At 33.3% G+C, this 19,531-nt stretch overlaps 1 protein-coding gene across 2 annotated transcripts in view; it reads left to right on the top strand.

Annotated features, from left to right (window-relative positions):
* LOC128988792 (protein bunched, class 2/F/G isoform-like) overlaps positions 1-17,424 on the top strand; it is a 44,748-nt gene extending 27,324 nt beyond the window's left edge. For both annotated transcript variants that reach the window (XM_054410436.1, XM_054410435.1), the window contains 2 exons: positions 8,845-8,896; positions 14,702-17,424. In XM_054410436.1, the coding sequence (XP_054266411.1) occupies positions 8,845-8,896; positions 14,702-14,887 (238 nt within the window). In that variant the 3' untranslated portion in view covers positions 14,888-17,424. The remainder of the gene's footprint in view (positions 1-8,844; positions 8,897-14,701) is intronic.
* The last annotated feature ends 2,107 nt before the right edge of the window (positions 17,425-19,531 follow it).

Here is a 19,531-nt window from a genome sequence, read left to right as displayed (position 1 = left end):
GATTTTACAGGAAAACGCTAGATCGTCGAAGGCTGTCAACCTCTTAGTAAGTTACTTACAGTAGTGAATGCTTTTTAGCTTCTATTTGAACATTTTACCCTAGTTTTTTTTATTACCTTATGCTACATGTAAGTTTTACGCTCGATATTCGCAAGTTTACTCATTTTGTCTTTGTATACAATCGCGTGTTCCATTTTGTAATGTTGCTGAAGGCTAGACAGTTAAAATTCCCCCAAAATACCAATGTTTTCTAGTCACGTGATGATAACACGATACGCGATTCTGAATCCATCTGCTGTTTCGTCCACCCTCAATAGAACAAGTTTATACATTTTACAGAATCTCCCTACTATAAATCCCAGACGATGATTTTTACACTAACCTTTCGTCGGAATCTTCACACACTTCTGGTCTAAATTTCCAAAGGAAAAACCACGTTTTTAAAAAATATTTTACTAAAACTAATACGATAATTTGTTTAACAATATTGCATCTCGTATGCGTTTTCACATAACTAGTCAAAATTATTATTTTGTTAGTGCGTGTGAAGCGCGTGACATGTTAACCCGCCATGATATGGAATTAATTTGATATTTTTTCACTACACTATTATCTGGTTCCAAACACTTTAGTCTAAATTATATATTTTGTGTGCACTGTGCAGTGTGCATTGTGCGCGAAGCGTGCGGCCGGCGGCGTGTGGCGCGGCGCAGGTCCGACGCGTCAGACTGATCAATACAATCTAGGGCTCTGTGCTGTCTGAGGTGTGTGTGTCTGTGTTGTGATGGCCCGTGGCCTGGCCCACCGTGGCCCTTGTTGAGACATGACCAGCACCCTCATGGTGGCCTCGGCGACCTCACTTGGTGACCTCGCGGCCTCCGACCTCGGCGAGCGAACCCTCGTCGCCGTGTACTACTTCATCAAGAACTTCATCGGGTGAGTCCAACGTTTACCGCCAATGCGGCAATAATGCGTCTTAGGAATCGGTGTTCAGACGATTTTTTAATAGGCCTACTTGTTTCTTCAAAATTGTTTATGAGTTTTTAACTCTAAGGACGTCCTCGGTTAAGTCAATAATTTACAAACAATAATTTACCGCCAATTCGGTAAAAATGCGTCTTTACAATCTTAGGTGAGACGTTTATCTTGTTGGTTTTTATAATCCTGAAATGACTATGGGTTTCCAAATTTCCCCTTGAAAATTCGTTTTGTCAGTTGCTATCAATCTATTGAATCTGTGTGCTGCCAAAATGCGTCTTTGGGACTAGTGTCTTGAACGGGTTGATTTTTTAAATAGCCTACTCTTTTGTTTAAATAGATACATGGTAATTTGTTTGTTCAGGAACTTTATCAGGGGGTCCAACATTTGCCGCCAATGCAGCTAAAATGTGTTTTCTAAACCTCTAAAAGAGTATTCTGGATTTTTCTATATATATTTTTTTTATTAATAATAGCTTTTCAAGATTTTTATCGGGTAAGACCAGTCTTTACCAATGCAGCAAAAATGCATCTTTGGTCAGTTGCTAAACTATAGAAACTGCCTATTTTAGTCCATAGAATATGTATGCTGCTAAAATGTGTCTTCAGGACTTGCATCTTTAGAGTCAAAGAAAAAAAGTGTTTTGGTTAGTTGTTACCAATCTAAAGAATATGTGCCATTCAATGTGGCAAAAATGCAACTTGTTAACAGAGTGTGAATAGTTTATTTTTTATAATGAGTTAGCCGTTTGGCAATACTATGAAGAAACTATGTTAAAAATACAACTTCGGAACTTAGGTACCTATTTAACAAGACAGGCAAAGAATTAAACTAACGTTAGAACTGATAACTGGCAATGGGCGGTTCAGGCAACATTTACAATGGATGGGCTTATTTGATGGTGAACCGATCTGTAGGCATTGTGATAGGTCAGAGGAGACAGCTGATCACCTGCTCTTTGATTGTGATAAGCTCGCTGATGCTAGAAGGACAACTCTTGGCAATGTGATAAGAGGTAGATATCTTCCCGAGGAGGAACTAGTTGGGAGACTACAGGCTTTCATCGGATGCCTGAATTTGTAAGGTCTTTCTAGGAAACAATTGTCTGGGGTGCACAATAATTTGACTTTTAGGATGAAGTGCTTTATGGTCTTGGCCTGCCCCTGTTAGATATGTGAAGATAAGGTATTTAACAAGTTGATTTTTTGAATGTTCGTTATTTTATTGTTTGTTGATTTTTGACTTTGATATGGGGTGGAAATGTGTTTGGGTCAGTTGTTGTCAATATATAGCTTGCACATTTCAATGTAGGAAAAACACATCTTCAGAACTTTGATTATTTAGATTAAGTTTACAGGTTAATTGTTTATTTCACAGTTTAAATCATGGATCCTCACTAGGATTCTTTAGAGGATTTCTTTCCTCAGGGCCACAAGCAGTAGCGGTTTGTGAACACTTTGTGAGGGGGGGGGAGTCTATCACTTAAAGACCGGGGATCTGGAGATTATGGAATACCAGTGGAAACGGGGATACGAGGGCCACCCCCTTCAAAATAGTTGAAAATATAAGCCTAAAAATGTGTTTTATTCATTCATTAAATCATATCATCATTTTCCTTATTAAATTTTTTAAAGTTATACACAATCTCAATAAATACAACAATGTTAAAGTATTGTAATCAATATTTGTTACATTTGTTTATTAGAGGTGTGATGCGTTCTATTTTCTGATTGTAAATAGAAGTAATTTACAAAATATATGTGTTTTAAGCACATGAGCAGAATGAAAAGATAAAAAAAAAAATAACAAGATAAGTTACATAATGACCATGAAACAAAGCAGCATTGCAATAAAAAATAATAACAAGACAACAACGTGACAAAAATAACAGATAATAACATTAACAAAGTATTGTACAGATAATAACAAAAAATATTTAATATTAATTTGGATTCAGAAAAAGTATATTATTTTGAAAGTAACAACAACAAATATCTCCTCAAGATTTAACAATATATAAACTATGATGACATTAAGTTCTATGTGAACAAATAACAACAAACAACAATAAATCTATGAATGAATAACAAGAATGAAAGATATTTAGGAACAAAACAAACATATACATCAGCTACAAAACAGGCATAACAAAGATAATGTTAGAGGATTTCCTTCTGAAGGAAGACAACTGTTCGTTGAAGAAGTCAACTTTAGTGTTTTAAGCTACCTGAAGCCCATTTTTCTTTAAGTAACGAAAAACAGTCTGAGGGATGCATGCGGCCTGCAAGCTGGGTGGTGAGGATGCCTGTTTTAAATACTTAAATGTTCAGGTTTTTAAAATTGTTTTTAAAACAACATTTTAGTCAAGTGATATCAATCTATGGTAACTTTTATGTGAGGAAAATGCATCCTCAAAACATTGGTCTTAACAAGTCAAATTCTGTAAACCCGTTTGTTTATTGCCTACTGGTTTTAAACCTCTGATGGAATTGTGTTTTGAAAGTTTTATTTATCTAGAGAAAATTTGTTGTGGGTGTTTTGGAGTTAGAGATTAGAATATAACAATGGATCTGTATTTAATTTACTATACAGGGTGTTTATAAACAAAAATTACAATTTTACCATCTTCTTTCTCCTTGATGTACAGTGAATGTTATGCTTGGAGGAGCTCAATATTTACTAACTCTCACTGATGAAAGACATTCGGCTACTTTTTAAAGCAAAAGAATGAAGTTGTTTCCAAAAAATAAAGAATGGAAATTGCTTGTAGAAAATGAGACTGGGAAAAGATTGAAGAAACTCCGTACTGATAATGGAGGTCAATTTGTGAACAAAGAGCTAGAAGATTTTCTTAAAGCTTCTGGAGTACAACATCAAACAACTGCCCCATACTAACCGTCTCAAAATGGCGTTGCTGAGAGGGCAAATCGTACAATTTTTGAGAAGACTCGTTCTCTGCTGCATGATTCTGGGTTAGACAAAAAGTATTGGGCTGAAGCAGCTAATACTGTAATTTATTTGAAGAATCGGTCTCCTACTAAAGCTGTTTTTGGGAGAACACCGGAAGAGGTGTGGACCAACAAGAAGGTTGATCTTAGTCATTTGCGAGATTTTGGTTGCAAAGCTTTCGCTCATGTACCAAGTGGACAAAGAAAGAAGCTCGATCCCAAAAGTCGTGAGTTGATTTTTGTTGGTTATTGCCAAAACTCTAAAGCCTACAGACTTGTTGATCCAAGATATCCCTCTAAGGTAATCATATCTAGAGATGTTGTGTTCTTAGAGGAAAACCCAGTTGAAGGGGGAGTGAGGGATAACAAATCATATAAGATTTTAGATCTGCCAAATGATGACTCAGAGAGTAGAGCCATAACTGAGAATGATGTTAATGATGTCATAGCTGCTGAGAATGTATCAAATCTGGAAGAGGAGATGTACAACAGATGATCATGAAGCAGAACCAGAGGTGAGAAGGTATTCATAATGAACACAGAAACCAAAGGACATTGGACCATTTCAAGCGTATAATGTGGTTCATGATCGTACACCAATTCATCATTTGGATTTGTCAACTGTTTTTTTGAACAGACCGCGGAAAGAAGCCCTATATTCAACTGACTGAAAACTTTGTTGTGTCAAGAAAACAAGACAAAAGGTGTTCCTGGCCCAATGCATCCAGAGTTAGTACAATTAATCGGACTGGATCAAGTTGATAAACATTAAGGGGTGGTGTTAGAGAAGTAATATTTCTCATCTTGTCTTTACATCATCACCTGATCAAATATTAATTGTCTGGTTTACCTTTTGTACCTATGTTATGGTTTGGTTTGGTGTAATTGTTAAAAAGATGTATGAATAATTTGTTCGGTATAAAATCGTTTTCCATTATATTTCTGGGCTATTTATTACATTAACTATTAGTTTAAAGTTGTGAATTTTTTTATAACACCCTGTAGGCCTACAGTACAGTAGCCTATTGTTAAAAACTCAGAGAGGTATTTTTTTCACTCGCAGGTGAAATGCTTTTTACTACAAAACTATGAATCAACAAGGCATGGTCTAGGAGCTTGATTTAGATTTAGGAGTTTGAATAAAATGATGTGTCTCAGACCTCAGTACATTCTTTTTTTTTCAAATTTCATTAAGAGAAATTTGTTATAATACACAGAATACATTAATTTATTATCAAACTGCAGCATCTATTTTATTGGTCATGCAAACAGGACAGCACGAGTTATGTTTATATTTTAAATTATTATAATCTCCAGCATTTATGAAAGATACAAGTTTTTATCCTTGAGCATGTTATTTTCTTTTGATCGATTCTTATCAAAGTATAGAATCTATAGCACACATGTGGGTCATGTATACAAGTGTGAGTGTACTACTATAATTATATAGCAGTTTGTGAAACAAGAAATGTATTGGGGTGAAACCGATTTTACTTTGTTAGATATATCTTTGAAAATTTCCCTACAAATGTAGATAAAATAAATTAAACTAAATTATATCTTAAAAATTGTTAAATTTATTTCCTATTAAAATAAAATTATTTTAATATTCCTACTTAAGGTTGCTGCTACAATTAAGAAAATAAAGTGTTTTTGTTGAAATAATAATAGTTAAGTATAAAAAAAAAAAAATTTCAAAATTTGACCAACAAATATATTATAATAAGCAAACTTCAACAGTTTCAATCAATTCTCTATAAGAATAACATAAGAATTTTACATTTATGGTTTTTTAGAAATTTCTCTGTAATCATGAGGCATACAACAACGCTTCAAAATACAAAATTATTTGTTTTTTATGTTTTAAAAAGTAGTATGGAAAGAAATTGTAACATTTTATGTTTTGGAGAGAAAAAATGGGAAAAACCAACTTTTACCCCTTAAAACCCTGCTCCCATAGTCCAATCACGCTGTAGCTCAAACTCGTCCAAATAGATGTAGGTTTCTCAATTGCTTTGAATTTTATCAAAGTCAAAGTCTGATAATTTTTACTTAAGTTATAGGTACACACATATAGGCTATGTATATATTAATTTGAACAGATGGTGCTTTTAGCCAGCTTCTGTGGCCAACAAAACAAAAAAATCCAGGTCTAGGTCTTAGCATGAGACCTAAGGTAGTCAAGTCATAATTTAAAACTTATATCAAAAGGATTGTTCTACCCTGTTGTTTTTGTATTAGTTTTATCGAATTTCCCTGTAGGAAGTAGCTATTACCATAGGTGGCATGGTAAGACCTATGCCCGGGACCGATTTACTTTTTCATTTTGATGTCCCCAGAGGCCAAAAACACCATTCGTTCAAATTTTTATATACGTGTGTCCGTGAACACGATAACTTGAATAATTTTTGTCCGATTTTGATGAAATTTAGTTTGAAAGTGTAAGGCGGTATAAACTTGAATGAGTTCGCGAACCAGCATGATCAGACCATGGGAACGGGGTTTTATGGGGTTAAAATTGGTTTTTCTAATTTTTGACCCTCTAAACACAAAATTTCCCAATTTCTCTCCAGAGCTAGAAAAAAATTTAGTATATCAAAGTGTTTTTGTAGAATTATTGGTTACAGAGAAAATTAAAAATATTGTTATTTATAATTCCCATGTTGTTCTTCATTATTTGCGTTAAGTAAAATATCTACGAAGTTAACGCTAAAACTGTTGCTTTTAATTCAAATGTTACTTGTTTTAAAATGTCTAGAAAGCTAAATTAGATTATGTATCTGTGGCAGGGCCGACGTTGAAAAGAATTTGAATATCTAAAACTATTCTATACATCAAATGTCAAACCATCTGATAATAATAGCCGATGTGTCAAATATATTTTATTAAGATCAAGCTCTTTACTAACTGTATGGCTATTATAAAACTATTCAGTATTCTTTAGTAATTAAAAACATTATGAACTATTAACAATAATTAATTAATGTTTAAAACGATTTCTACCACAAATATATTTATACAACCCAAATTTAATACAAACATTCAAAATAAAATGATGACACAATAATAACTCCAGTTCACAAATTGATCTAAACACTCTTATCACAGACTGATAGCAGTTTTTCTATAAATACCTATCATTTCACTGGCAGATATCTCGGTGGAGTGTTAGTTTACAAGTGGGATAATCAGTCCAATGTGGCGTGCTCGTGCTCTCGTTGTTGACCCAAAGTTAAGTGATCACGATCACGAGGCGAGGTGTGGTCAGTGATAAGCAGAAAGCAATGCCGTACAGAGACGCTTTGCGGTCTACCACGTCAGTATCTTTATTATTTCATTACTAACCTGTTGATTTAGTTAAGCAAGATGCATCAATTGAGGAGTGTTTTGCTGTATTGCAGGTGGGAAATTGTAGTGTCACAGACGTTTTGTTTAGGGGGATTTTTTACGATTTGGCGACTCGACTTAATTTTAGTCACTAATTTCTTATTTAGTTAGGGGAATACATAATAATTGAGGGGTTTGTGCTTTATATTGTTTAGTCAAAAGTTTATGTTTAGGATGATTGTGATGTTATTTGTCCCATGGCGAAGGTGTTGTGTTTTCTTTTTGAATTGTTCACAGTTTGTTGGAATTGATGTTAATCGCTGAATAGGTGGTCTAATGTAACTAGTTATTTTCCAGGATCTGTAGAACACAGTGAACGTTAAAACATTGTTGGAAAGCAACAGAACCATACACAACAACTTGACAATTTTTTATTTAAAATCCTTATGATATTTAATGAAACTTTATATTGCACCTTGATCACAATAATTGTCTATATTATTTTTTAAACTAAAAATAAAACATTTTGACTCAGATTCTTTATGTTGTTTACTTTGGTATACTTTTTTGTAAACTTTCATCAACCACTTATCAAACAAAAAGTTATTTTTATTTATCCTCGTCAAGTTCACAGAGTAGTAATAGCTACAATACAGTTACAAGGTTAGGTCAAACAAACTGGAGTGTTGTGTGTGGTTGTCCCATAAGTTGTCTGGAGTTAAGCTTGCCTGCAGTAGTGACTCAGACCTACATTAAGTAATTGATTCAATTTCATCTGATGTCTGAAAAAGACTCGTGACCCACTTTTAAATTTGCGTTTCTTTTTCACCTTGTGACTTAATGATTGAATGTTGCCTTGTATTATAATCAAATTCTAGGTTATTATTACATATTTAAGATAATTGCTTAGTAATACCTTTTATTTATAAATAAAAGACTGTTCACACCAAATCAAAAGTCTTCAATTTGGTAGTTGTACATTTAATACTGTCAAAACTATAGGTATAAAACATAACCTTGAAAAGGCTAACTAAAATGAAACATTACTGTGAAGGAGTATAAATAGACATTGACAACAAGTGGCACTTCAACTGTTTTTAATTTGAAAAAAAAGTTCTTTATGTAACCAGGCAGTTTACTATGCAATTCAACTAGTTATATTGTCTTTTTTCCATTAATTATTTCATAATACTCTCAAAAACACTCGTGTACTCTATTAAATTCTGTAAGCATTGCCTTACTGAAGTAAACGTCCCATCTTTAGAGACCAGCTGCATTACACGAAAACATAGTTGATCCACTCTTATTTATCCCCTATTTTATATTACAAATTATGATTTAACATGAAAGATGCTATAGTTTACGATAAGCTGTAATTTCATTTTGGTTTGATTTTAAAAAGTGTGTGCTTTTACCAGAAATCAGTAATTCTTATCAGTACACTCTGTCTATGGCTCAAATCAATTATATTTATTTTTATTCAAAAACTGGCTTCAACTTAAACATGTTTAGTTCTATTTGTATTCATTACATTATAAAACTCATTTTTCCCTTCGTCTAAACAAAAAAGCTAATCTCTTTTTGTTTCAGTGCTTCGGGGGCGAGTGCTGTGGCTATAGACAACAAAATCGAACAAGCGATGGTAAGTTGTTTTACTTTCCCTTCCTAGTCTTAATATAATTCGTTTGGGGAAAATTGTAAATGAATGGTATAAATAGTGTGTTGGTGATAGAAAAAGGCCTAAGTATATTACTGCTCAAGTGTGTTCAAAGTCTCTGTGTGAGTTGGTGGCTCAGTCTGTAGCCCGGCGGACCGTGAAACCGAGGCAGCGATGTTGTAGGCTCTCCTCGTGGCGTGTTCACCTAACTTTATCAGCACTGGGTGAAAATTCAATTATTGAACTGTACCAGCTCACCCACTTCTTTGCTTGATATGATCTTCCGCAGTCATGGTGAAATCTTTAACGTCTTCCGCAGTCATAGAAGAATTAAGAACATGTTCTGACTTCCCGGAAAAATCGAAAACATCTTCTGTGGTCATTATAAAATCATGAACATCTTCTGCGGTCACTAAAAAATCGTGCAAGCCTTCTGCGGTCACTCAAAAATCGTGAACCTCTTCAGTGGTCTTCCTAAAAAAGGCAGCCATGTATAAACAAACATTTTTCGGCCGAAAAAAGTTTCAAAAAAGGTTTGGAACAATATTGAGACACCATAGACCCTGACGAAGCCCCATGAGGCCGCATTTTTCATATGGTCCTTGCATCGGCCCAGTCTGACCATGGTGTTGCCATATACTGTTTAAGAGGAAAGGCATTAAAATTACTGTAAAATGTAATATGTCGTGATTTAAAAAAATTATTTTTTGTCATAAAAAAAGACTTTTATGTTGACATACTTTCAGTGCGCTAAGGGTTACAACTCCTCAAACATATTGACCACCAAACAAGTCTGTTTGTGCTGATCAATAATTCAGTGGACTTGAAAGGCTAATGTATTTTCAGATATTTTGAATACAAGAAATTTGATTATTGTGTTTCAAACATTTAATAAAATTGCAGAAACTGTAATTATTGTTTAAAATTGAATGTGTTAACATTATCAGTCTAGCAAAATAATATTATTTCCATTATTCTTTAAACAGTTATAATAAATTGGTATATCAATTTCTTCCCTGTTTATTTTGCAAACTCCTTTATATAGGGTGGATCAGACCACCCGTGCACAATTATACCTACTGTCTATTTCTTTTAGTATTTGAGTCATAAACCAAAAACTAAATTTTTCCATATAAAATGCATGTTACTGTAATTCCATTTTATATGGAAAATTTAGTTTTTGGTTTATTACTTAAATACTAAAAGAAATAGACAGTAGGTATAAATTAGGAAGTTGTTCATCTTAACAAGACGCTTAAAATGATAATGCTATTTTAGTGTGAGTGTCGCTGAGACCGACTCTTTGTATTTCAACAATACGCGGCAATGCCTTTGACAATGATTGGCTGGTTAATGTGCTAATTCAATCCAAAATTCCATCAGGCAAATTTTATTTTTTATACAGTAGGATATAATAGGTATTTATTGCTTTATTGCTATACCATCGCAGGCAAAACCGCGGGTACAAGCAAGAAAAGTAAATAAATTCTTGATTTAGTTAATTTTTTTTAACCAAATCAACGCAATATTTATTTTCCATCCCAGTTCCCAGAACTTGAATTATATTAGACTACTTTTGTTGTTGTGTGTAGTTCTTGAGTAGGTAAGAGTTTTGTGCCACCCTATCCATTTTGCCAGATTGTGTGGCATCTTCAGGGATCTTCATAAGTTATCTTCTTATCAGCTACACTATATTATTCTGTAGTAACGTACATATTTACACATGCGCGGTCATTAGTATTACGGTGGGGTCAATCGGACAACGTGATGACAGTCACACGGCAGGGTCTTTGCAGGAGGTCTTTCTTCCTCTAGGACTGTGGGTTTTGGAATTTTAATTTGGGCTTTTTGACAATTGCGGGTAGTTTGTACTTTTCTGGTTTATGGATGAGCGGGTCCTTTGATCTATGTAGCGTTGCTTGATACACAACAACAATTCATACTAGTGTGTGTAAATATGTTTGCAAATACAGTGTTGTAGTGTTAGTGGTATGAAGATAACTGAAAAAGATCCCTGAAGATACCACACAAGCTGGTGAAATGCATATGGTGACACAAACATCTTACATACTCAAGAACTAAAGGCTACAACATCAAATGTAATGTAATATAAACAAACTAGTAAACACGTTGCTCGAAATCGAGCAATTGCAAAGAAGTATAGTAGTTATTTAAAAACAAATAAAACTCATCATAATTTCCAATGAGTTTAAAAGACCTGGAATCGAAAAATAAATAACAGCAATTAAATTAAACAGCTGATCAAAATGTAAACAATTATGTTCTTCATAAGGATAACATGGGAACTTTCAAAGCCACTGGGGCAGAGCCCAAGCGACTTTTTCAAAAATGTAAGGCCAGTTTGCAAATCTACGCGACACGCTGTTTCCAATGAGACGTCAATGGATAAAATCGGTTAAGAAATGACGGAGGAGTTCAACCGACAAAGTTTCATGTAGCGTATTAATTATATAGATATCCAATATTGTTTACCAATGAGATTTTCAACATAAAATGTTCACATCAATGTCTATTTCAACCGATATCTAACCAAATGGACTACAGTGTTTACAAATTAGCCGACATATTCTTGCTCCTAAATTAAAATAGTATATAAGGTAATGCATATATTGGGTGGAAGCAATTTTTCTGGTTTAAACATCGTAAACAAATAAACCTACATATCTTAATGAGAGTTCCAATTAAAGATTTAATCTGAAGTTCAGACCTGACACACCTTTGAAATTCAAGGTAAATGACAGAGATTCTAACTTTTAAATTATGTTAAAGGCAGATTGCCTAATGGTTGTCAGCTGTTTAGAGAGCACTCCTGCCAAATTGTTTGTTTACACTAATTTTGACACAATCCCACTTCTATTTTTATACTGTCTTTAGTGTTGTGCCATCGATTTGTTTTAGTGACAAGGAAGTTACTCTAACCTCAAAATTTGTTTGAAAAGCTACTAATTACATGTTAAGTGGGGCACACGGGAGGGACTAAGGCTAACATATCTTGTAGTGTCAGTGTTCGCTGCTAGAACCGCTAAGTTGAAAATTTTTATTTTTATTTTTAGTTATAAAATTAACTTTTTAATTACCTATAAAATATTTTTTTTACTATAAAAATAAATTTTAAATTTTTAAAATTAAACTGTCATAACATAACCTAACCAACCAGACTTGCTAATAATATAAAAACTGTATAAGATAAAAATCTAATTAATGATTACTTATAATTTTTAATTATAAAATTAATTTTAAAATTTAGTATTATAAAATTAAATTGTCATAACCAAACCTAACTAACCAAACTTGCTGATACTATAATAAAGATAAAGATAAAAATTGAATAAAGGTTCAATATTTAAAAAAAGTTCTGTTCATAAATAAAATTATAAATGCATCAAATTCTAACAAAAGATGTACGTACGGTTAAGAAGTATTCGCATTCTAAGCAAAAATCGTTGACAAAAAGTTAATGTCGCCGACTGGTTCCGAACCCGGGACCTCATGAACATCAATCCGAAACGCTACCATCTATGCCACGAATGCCGGTGAAATCACATCGTCTCGTTACGGTAATCGTGTTGCCTCAAGAGAAGACATTAGCCACTAGAGGTATGACGTCACTACACCTTTAGCCTTAGTCCCTCCCGTGTGCCCATTCCATTACACGTTTCAGTTATGTTCGTAAACAACAGAATGTAAACATTGCTGACGACTTTGTATAACCTCAAATCATGTGGTCTAATTTTGTAACGATTAGAAGATTATTTCCACAGTATGATAAAAATAGTTGTTCATCACAAGGAGCAAAAGTGTCATCTTGATACTTAATCGTACTTCCAAGCTAGGCTGCGCCTTGCTAGTAAATCTCGGTTGCATACCAAAAAGAGCAACTTTCGCTCCTAGTGATGAAAACTTTTTCAAAATTTTTTTTCATCACTATTTCATCACTAGCCAAAATATATAAAATATGCCTAGATAGTAAATCACGTAATGTTTTTTAAATGTAATTTTTATTTGAAAAAAATCAACAGTCCTTGTGTCAGTTGTATAGTGTTAAGTCAATCTGTTACTGCACATGAGTTATAAAAAAAATGAACACCAAGAAACATGCATAAAAACGTATGACTCTTCTATAGTCTTAGCATTTTGCGAGTGTCCCTGGATGCCAGGTCAGTTCCGCTCTCACGCACGCACACTCACCCTCACGAGCAGAGAGGATTAGGACCGACCCTAGCCACCCTAGACCGGCCGTACTTTCCCTTCATTAGTTCTTTTAGACTTCACTTGTAATCAAAATGTAATTTTAAATAGAAACTGTTAATAAATTTAAATTCCCCTGAAAATTAAAATAAAATGATACCAAACAATCCATGATTTGCATAAATATTCCTTCACATAACATAACTGTAATATATTTCAGGTTTTATAAAGGCACATTGTGTTTGGTATCAATGTTCTCGTGTTGATGAGCAGAATCGATCACTGCTAACTATTTTAAGTTTGATATTTAAGTTAATAAACTATACATTTGATAAAGGAATTGCCACTTGTGACTAATTACGGAGCGCGGGACAGTATGTGGCCGGTCCTAATCCCCTGTCCTTGTGTGTGTGAGGACTGAACGTGTGTGCGTGAGCCTACCTGGCGTTCAGGGACACTCCCGAATTGCTAAAGGTATAGTATATTTGTCACTTGTTTGGATTTTAGAGCTTATGGGAAGTCATGAAGCTTAAAGATATGTCATCTAGATGAGAAATCTAAAACTAACCTATTGTTAAGATAGCAGGCTTATCTGATAATCATGCTAAATATCTGGTCCATTGTGCTCCATATTACATCCATAAAGTTGGGTTTACACGAGGCAGGTAGGTTACCTACCTCAGTTAATGTATTTCAAGTTACCTCAGGCAGGTAACCTGCTTGTAACTAGCTCTGTGCACAAGTCGGAACCTACTATTGCGTTAACATCCCTGGTTCATCGTTTAGGTTCAATAAGTGACCAGGCAGTCTAAAACACTCTCTTATCGTCTAGATCAGTGTTTCCCAACTATTTTTCCTGGATTCTTACCACTCCATAATACAAAAATATTTTGTCACCACTTAATCTTGCGTGGAGGTAATTGTGGATGGAATATTTTTACTATTTTATTATTTTGGAATTACATCTAATGTATTCTCCAACCATAAGTAGGATATGGAAAATAAAACTTTGTGTAGAGTTATATTTTATTAATTATAAGAAATCCAGACTGTATGGAAAATACAATAAAAATAACAAAACCTAATGATTAATAGCTAAAAATGTATTGTAGTAGCCCCTACAACTATAATAATTGTAATAATGACTAATATTGGTTTTATATTACCTGTCGTCAGTTCCAAATTGTAACTTTCGTAGATGCTACATGTTTCGGCGAGATGCCATTGTCAAGCATACAGTCCAGGAATGTACATTAAAAAATCCACTTGTATAGTTTCGTTGTTGGTTTACACACATGACACTTAACACAGGACACGGACACATAAATAAATAATACTTTTGATTGGACCTATCACGGGTATGAAAGAGAAGCTGAAGCATTAGTCCAATGTCCTGAAATTTAACACTTGTCCTTTAAACGTCACCATGCACCACTACCGTAACCTCTGCGTACCACATATTGGGAAACATGGGTATAGATGAGAAATCAAAGACTACCAATGTAGGATGTTCACACAGTGAAGTAGGTGAGCAGCTACATTCTCAGTTTACAGTGTTGTAATTGTCATTGTCTGTCGCAGGATCTTGTAAAGAGCCACCTCATGTTCGCTGTCAGAGAAGAAGTCGAAGTGTTGAAAGAGAAGATCGCCGAGCTGATGGACAGGATAAACCAGTTGGAGATGGAGAACGCGATCCTCAAGGCGAACGCTTCTCCGGAGACTTTGGCGCAACTAGCGTCACTTCCGCCAACAAGCAGCGCGCCTTAAACAGACTTATAACTTTACGGTTTAGCTTGCAACAAGCTTTATTTTGTACATATTACTGCTACCCTGTGCCAACCCGTAAGCTGCTTGTAGCACCGATAAACCTAGCCTGGTATATATTATACCGTGCTCTTTCATTTTAACCTACAATAAATTTGTTATCATTAACCTAGTCCAATTTTAGCTGTGTGTCATAAGATCACTCGTGTTTATGTTAATAAATTATTATGTTAGATATCCTGAAAGTAGTCGTATTTTAACAATGTGAAATATCTTTTATTTATTTTAATGTATGTCCTGGGTATGATTTTTTGGCTTTTAAAATGTTTGAAAGAAAGGTGTTAATAGATCTTTGGGGTTGATGGTTTTGGGGTTGTAAAGCTTTTTTAAACCAACCAGTGACAATTAATTGAAATTATCCACTTATGTCATTGAAATTTAAAATTCAAAAGTGCTTTAAGATGTCGGTTGGTATCGTGCTATTAATATTTATTGAATGCGTCCAATTCATTGAGGTGCTGAAATTAGAATAAAAATGATGTTAATTTAAAGTTAATTTAATTATTAATTTATACATATATTTTCTTTAAAACAACACTTTTTTATGTAAATTTAGATCTAAATATAAATTGTGTGTTAGATAAATAAATAAAACAACACATAAATTGATTGTAAAAACACATTTTCAACCCTCAAATGATTTATGCTTTGTCAACTAACTTTTTGAAAATTCTATTCATGAAAAATTGAGGGTGAAAAGTGTTTTATGCCACCTCGATCTATAATTATTGATAATTAAACAAATGAAATCATCCCCTGTCATAAAACAAAAGGCCCATATCTTATAGTGGTAAATGACAAAACTCTAAACACAATAATTTTGATCTTGGAGTTTTATCAATCATACATTATTATATAAATCTGTCACTTTCGATCAGGGCATTTTATATTTTCTTTGTAAAAGGGTATCCATTTTTTATTGTAGAAAATATTACTGCTACAGTATTTTCTATTTCTCTGGTGAGGAATAGGTCAAATGATTTTAAAAACATATATGGCTGTGCTAATGTTAGAATTACATTTTATATTGTAATGGTAGTCATAAATGGTTAAGTTTATGTTTAGTTGAGTTTTTCATGTTAAAATTTAGTTTTTCTTTTAAAATTTTATTGAAATCATTTTGGTATACGAATTCAGAAAATAGTGTGCTATACAAATTCTTTGTTTGAAGGTTGTTTTGTGTTTTGTTATCTTAGAGTTTATATAATTTTAACTGGTTTTAAAATTATAGTGTAAAATCTTAAATGATTTTCTGACTTCATGAAATGTGTTTACATATTTTTATCCCAAATGGCTTTTAATTATGCTTGAAAGAAATTTACTTTGTTTCTGAAAAAAATACACTATACGATTTTTTTGTTTAAAAAAATTGTATTGTTTGATTTTAAATGTTATAGATGATAATAGAATTTGTCTCAAAGGAAAGGTTAGATTTTGCAACCCGTTTATGTTTTTCTCAGTGAACGATTGATATTTCATTTTAAGTTATGTTTCTTTCAGAGTATATCCAAATTGAGAAATGTGATTATCTTTTGAAACCTCATTGAAAATTGTGTTTCAATCTTCTATACTACATACGTAATTAGTCTGAAATAGCTTAAAAAATTAGAAAAAATAATTTTATGTTTGACTTAGATGTATTTTTCTAAAAATTAATAGATAGTTGTTTTGTTGTCTTTACTAAGATAAGGTGTATTAATACTAGTCAGCAATATAATTTATAATTTTTAATATGTATTTCAATTTACCTTTTGATAAATAAAAAACATAATTGACCTAGAACTGTGTAATATAATGTCTTTATTTTAGTATGAAAGATTCAAATTGACATCACAGTTAATAATTAATCTTCTTGAAAACAAACAGTTATTATACTATAAAGAATGTCATTGTTAATATTCATCACATTTCGGTCAACATCACTATCCCAATAAAAAATTGTAGATTGTCAAATCAACAAGATACTTTTTAAATATAAAATTGTTAATTTTTTAAGTTGTTGAAAATATTACAGTTACAGTTCAGAGCCGTATTCTAATTAATCAAACTAATCCAAAAGAATTAACTAAGTATTGTTATGTTTATGTTATAATAATATATTATGCTTAGCACAAATATCAATGAATTATTAATAGACACTTATATGTACACCTACACAATTAACATTGAGGTAAAACTGTATATACAATGTACTTTTGTCATACGAGCTATAGGGCTCAGGAAGTGCTTCTTTTCAACCAAATAGGAATAAGGATGTAAATAACGCGTGTATATAGTGACAATAAAGGTATTTTTGACCGTGTGAATCGTATAAAGTTCGGACATTGAGTTTGTATATTGCACTGGAAGATCGGATTGTATATAGTGATATCGTTTGTTATCGCAGTCGGTCGAGAAAGTGACCTCAAGTGGGTTATCCTGATATATATTTTGTAAAATTAAAAATGTTCCTGAGTTTAATAAAAAATTTATGAAATTGTTTTTGTATCTTAATGTTTCCTTACCATCTGTAAAAGTAAAAGGTTTAACCTTTGTGTGGGTTTGTTATGTTTGTTTTTTATATTAGATTTCAAGGTAATTCAAACCATGTAATTAGTTTCAGTACAGATCCATATAAACCAAATTTCATGATTAAAAAGAGATCCATGATAGTAGATATACCAATACTCCATTCAGGGTCACTGTAGTAGATGGGCCCTAGCCTAGGGCGCAAGAGGTTAAACTTGGATACTGAAGTAGACATCCCATCTATATGGACCATCTGTGATCACTTTTTTACCATTAAAGAACTTAGTTGAGTGAGCCAGCCACAGTTGCACTAGTTCCCAAAACTCTATTTTCTACCATTAATACTGTTTCTAAGATAGTTGATATAGATAGTTATTTGACTTGATATGAAAGATGCTATAGCTTACTTTAAGTTGTCCTATTATACTTGGTTAAAAAGTCTGCATATTCGATAGAAATTCGTAGCTTGAATCAGAGCAACCTGTCATCGGCCCACGGGGATTGAATGTCTAGCTTTAACAACAGTCAAAGATTTTAGTTTTCTCTAGGGCGAATGAAGTAAAAGAATTCCCCCCCTTGTTAGGGGGATCGGAGCAATAATCTCTCCGGCCCATAGTGCAACATACACAAACTGCGGGCCTGACTCCATTCCTCCTTCACTGTGAAGTACAGGGCCGTAAGCCACGTATTTCGAATGACTTGCACTTTTTAAATAAAGAACCCACAAACTCTCCCTGACTTTTCAATTTTTTCTCGCACTTCTCTACTACTATACAAAAGTTTCTAGTAATGCTATTAGCCGGACTATCTCCCTTAACCATGGTGGAGTTGCTTGTGGATAGATTTTACTTTGTCACCACACCATAGTGCCTAATTTAAGAAGAAGATGAACTTTGATAGAATGAGCGTGAGAGTAGCGTTATTTCAATATACAAATAAAATTAACAGTTTATTTAACTCTTATGGCAATTGACAGTTTACAACATAGTAGGTGCTTGTGTGTGGGGAGAGTTATCAAGTCACATTTTAAAGCCGGAAAACCTCTGCTATAACATAAAAAATAAATTACATACTTTTTAATGGTTTCTGTAGAATAGAACCTGATTTTAGACCCTGATATTGGGTCCTCTGGTAGAGACTTACTTCCACCACAGGGAAGTAAGGTACAGAGGGAATACGCTTATGGGACGACCATGCGCTTTCAGCTCTGTAGTGCCGTAATAATACTTGTGAGAAGCTAGGTTGGTAGAGCCTGAGCAGCGAGCACTGTGAGGAAATTCCTTTTGCACAGGGTCTTCCTCCACCATGAGCGTTGTAGTACTCAAGGTTGTTAGAGGGTATGTGGGCAAAGGGGGCAGTGCTGGACTTTGCCCTAGACACCAGCACTAGTGCTAGACACCACTTAAGTATACCACTAAATGTTTCTTCTGTACCTTACTTCCCCTGTAGTCTGGATATCAAGATGTTTACCAGCTTAGGACTAGAGCATAAGCCATAAACCACCACTCTCCTTAAAAGCTGTACATTTTCTTGCATTTACCTTTTGTATTTTTATGATATCCTCTCAAAAGAAATTATCAGTTTTGTAATACTTTTACTACTATGTCTACAGAACGTAGTAGACATGTAAAAAGAAATTTAAAATGCATTTTGAAATATTTTTCTCTACAGTTAGAGAGAACTGCTGCTTTAAAGTTTCTAATTAGTTCTAACAATACAGACTACGTTGGAAATTAGCAAAATTCATCAATACAATTATTTTTCACATTCTCTAAAAAATTATATTGTACTTTATTGAAACCGTAACTTTTTATAGAGAATAATCTAATTATGAAATGTGGTGTTTTTTGTTTTGCAAATGGATTAGGTTTGCATATTAATACAAATTTCATAAAAAGTTGGTTATTTTACAACAGTTCTCTATCCAACAGATATACAGCTAGGCAAATGAATATTTATTTATTTGTTTGAACATAAAATAGTGTGTTCTCCCTCTGAAATCCTAAAACAAAATGTGCAGAACCTCAACATGAAGACTATACTGTAACAGTTACTTTTAGGGAAATTTGCTATATGCTT

This window comes from Macrosteles quadrilineatus, unplaced genomic scaffold, assembly GCF_028750875.1.
Source record: "Macrosteles quadrilineatus isolate MER2022 unplaced genomic scaffold, UCM_ALF_1.0 Scaffold_3__2_contigs__length_128488019, whole genome shotgun sequence".
NCBI classification, from domain to species: domain Eukaryota; kingdom Metazoa; phylum Arthropoda; class Insecta; order Hemiptera; family Cicadellidae; genus Macrosteles; species Macrosteles quadrilineatus.
The sequence above is the reverse complement of the archived record's forward strand: the minus strand, read 5'-3'. Positions and strand labels throughout refer to the sequence as shown.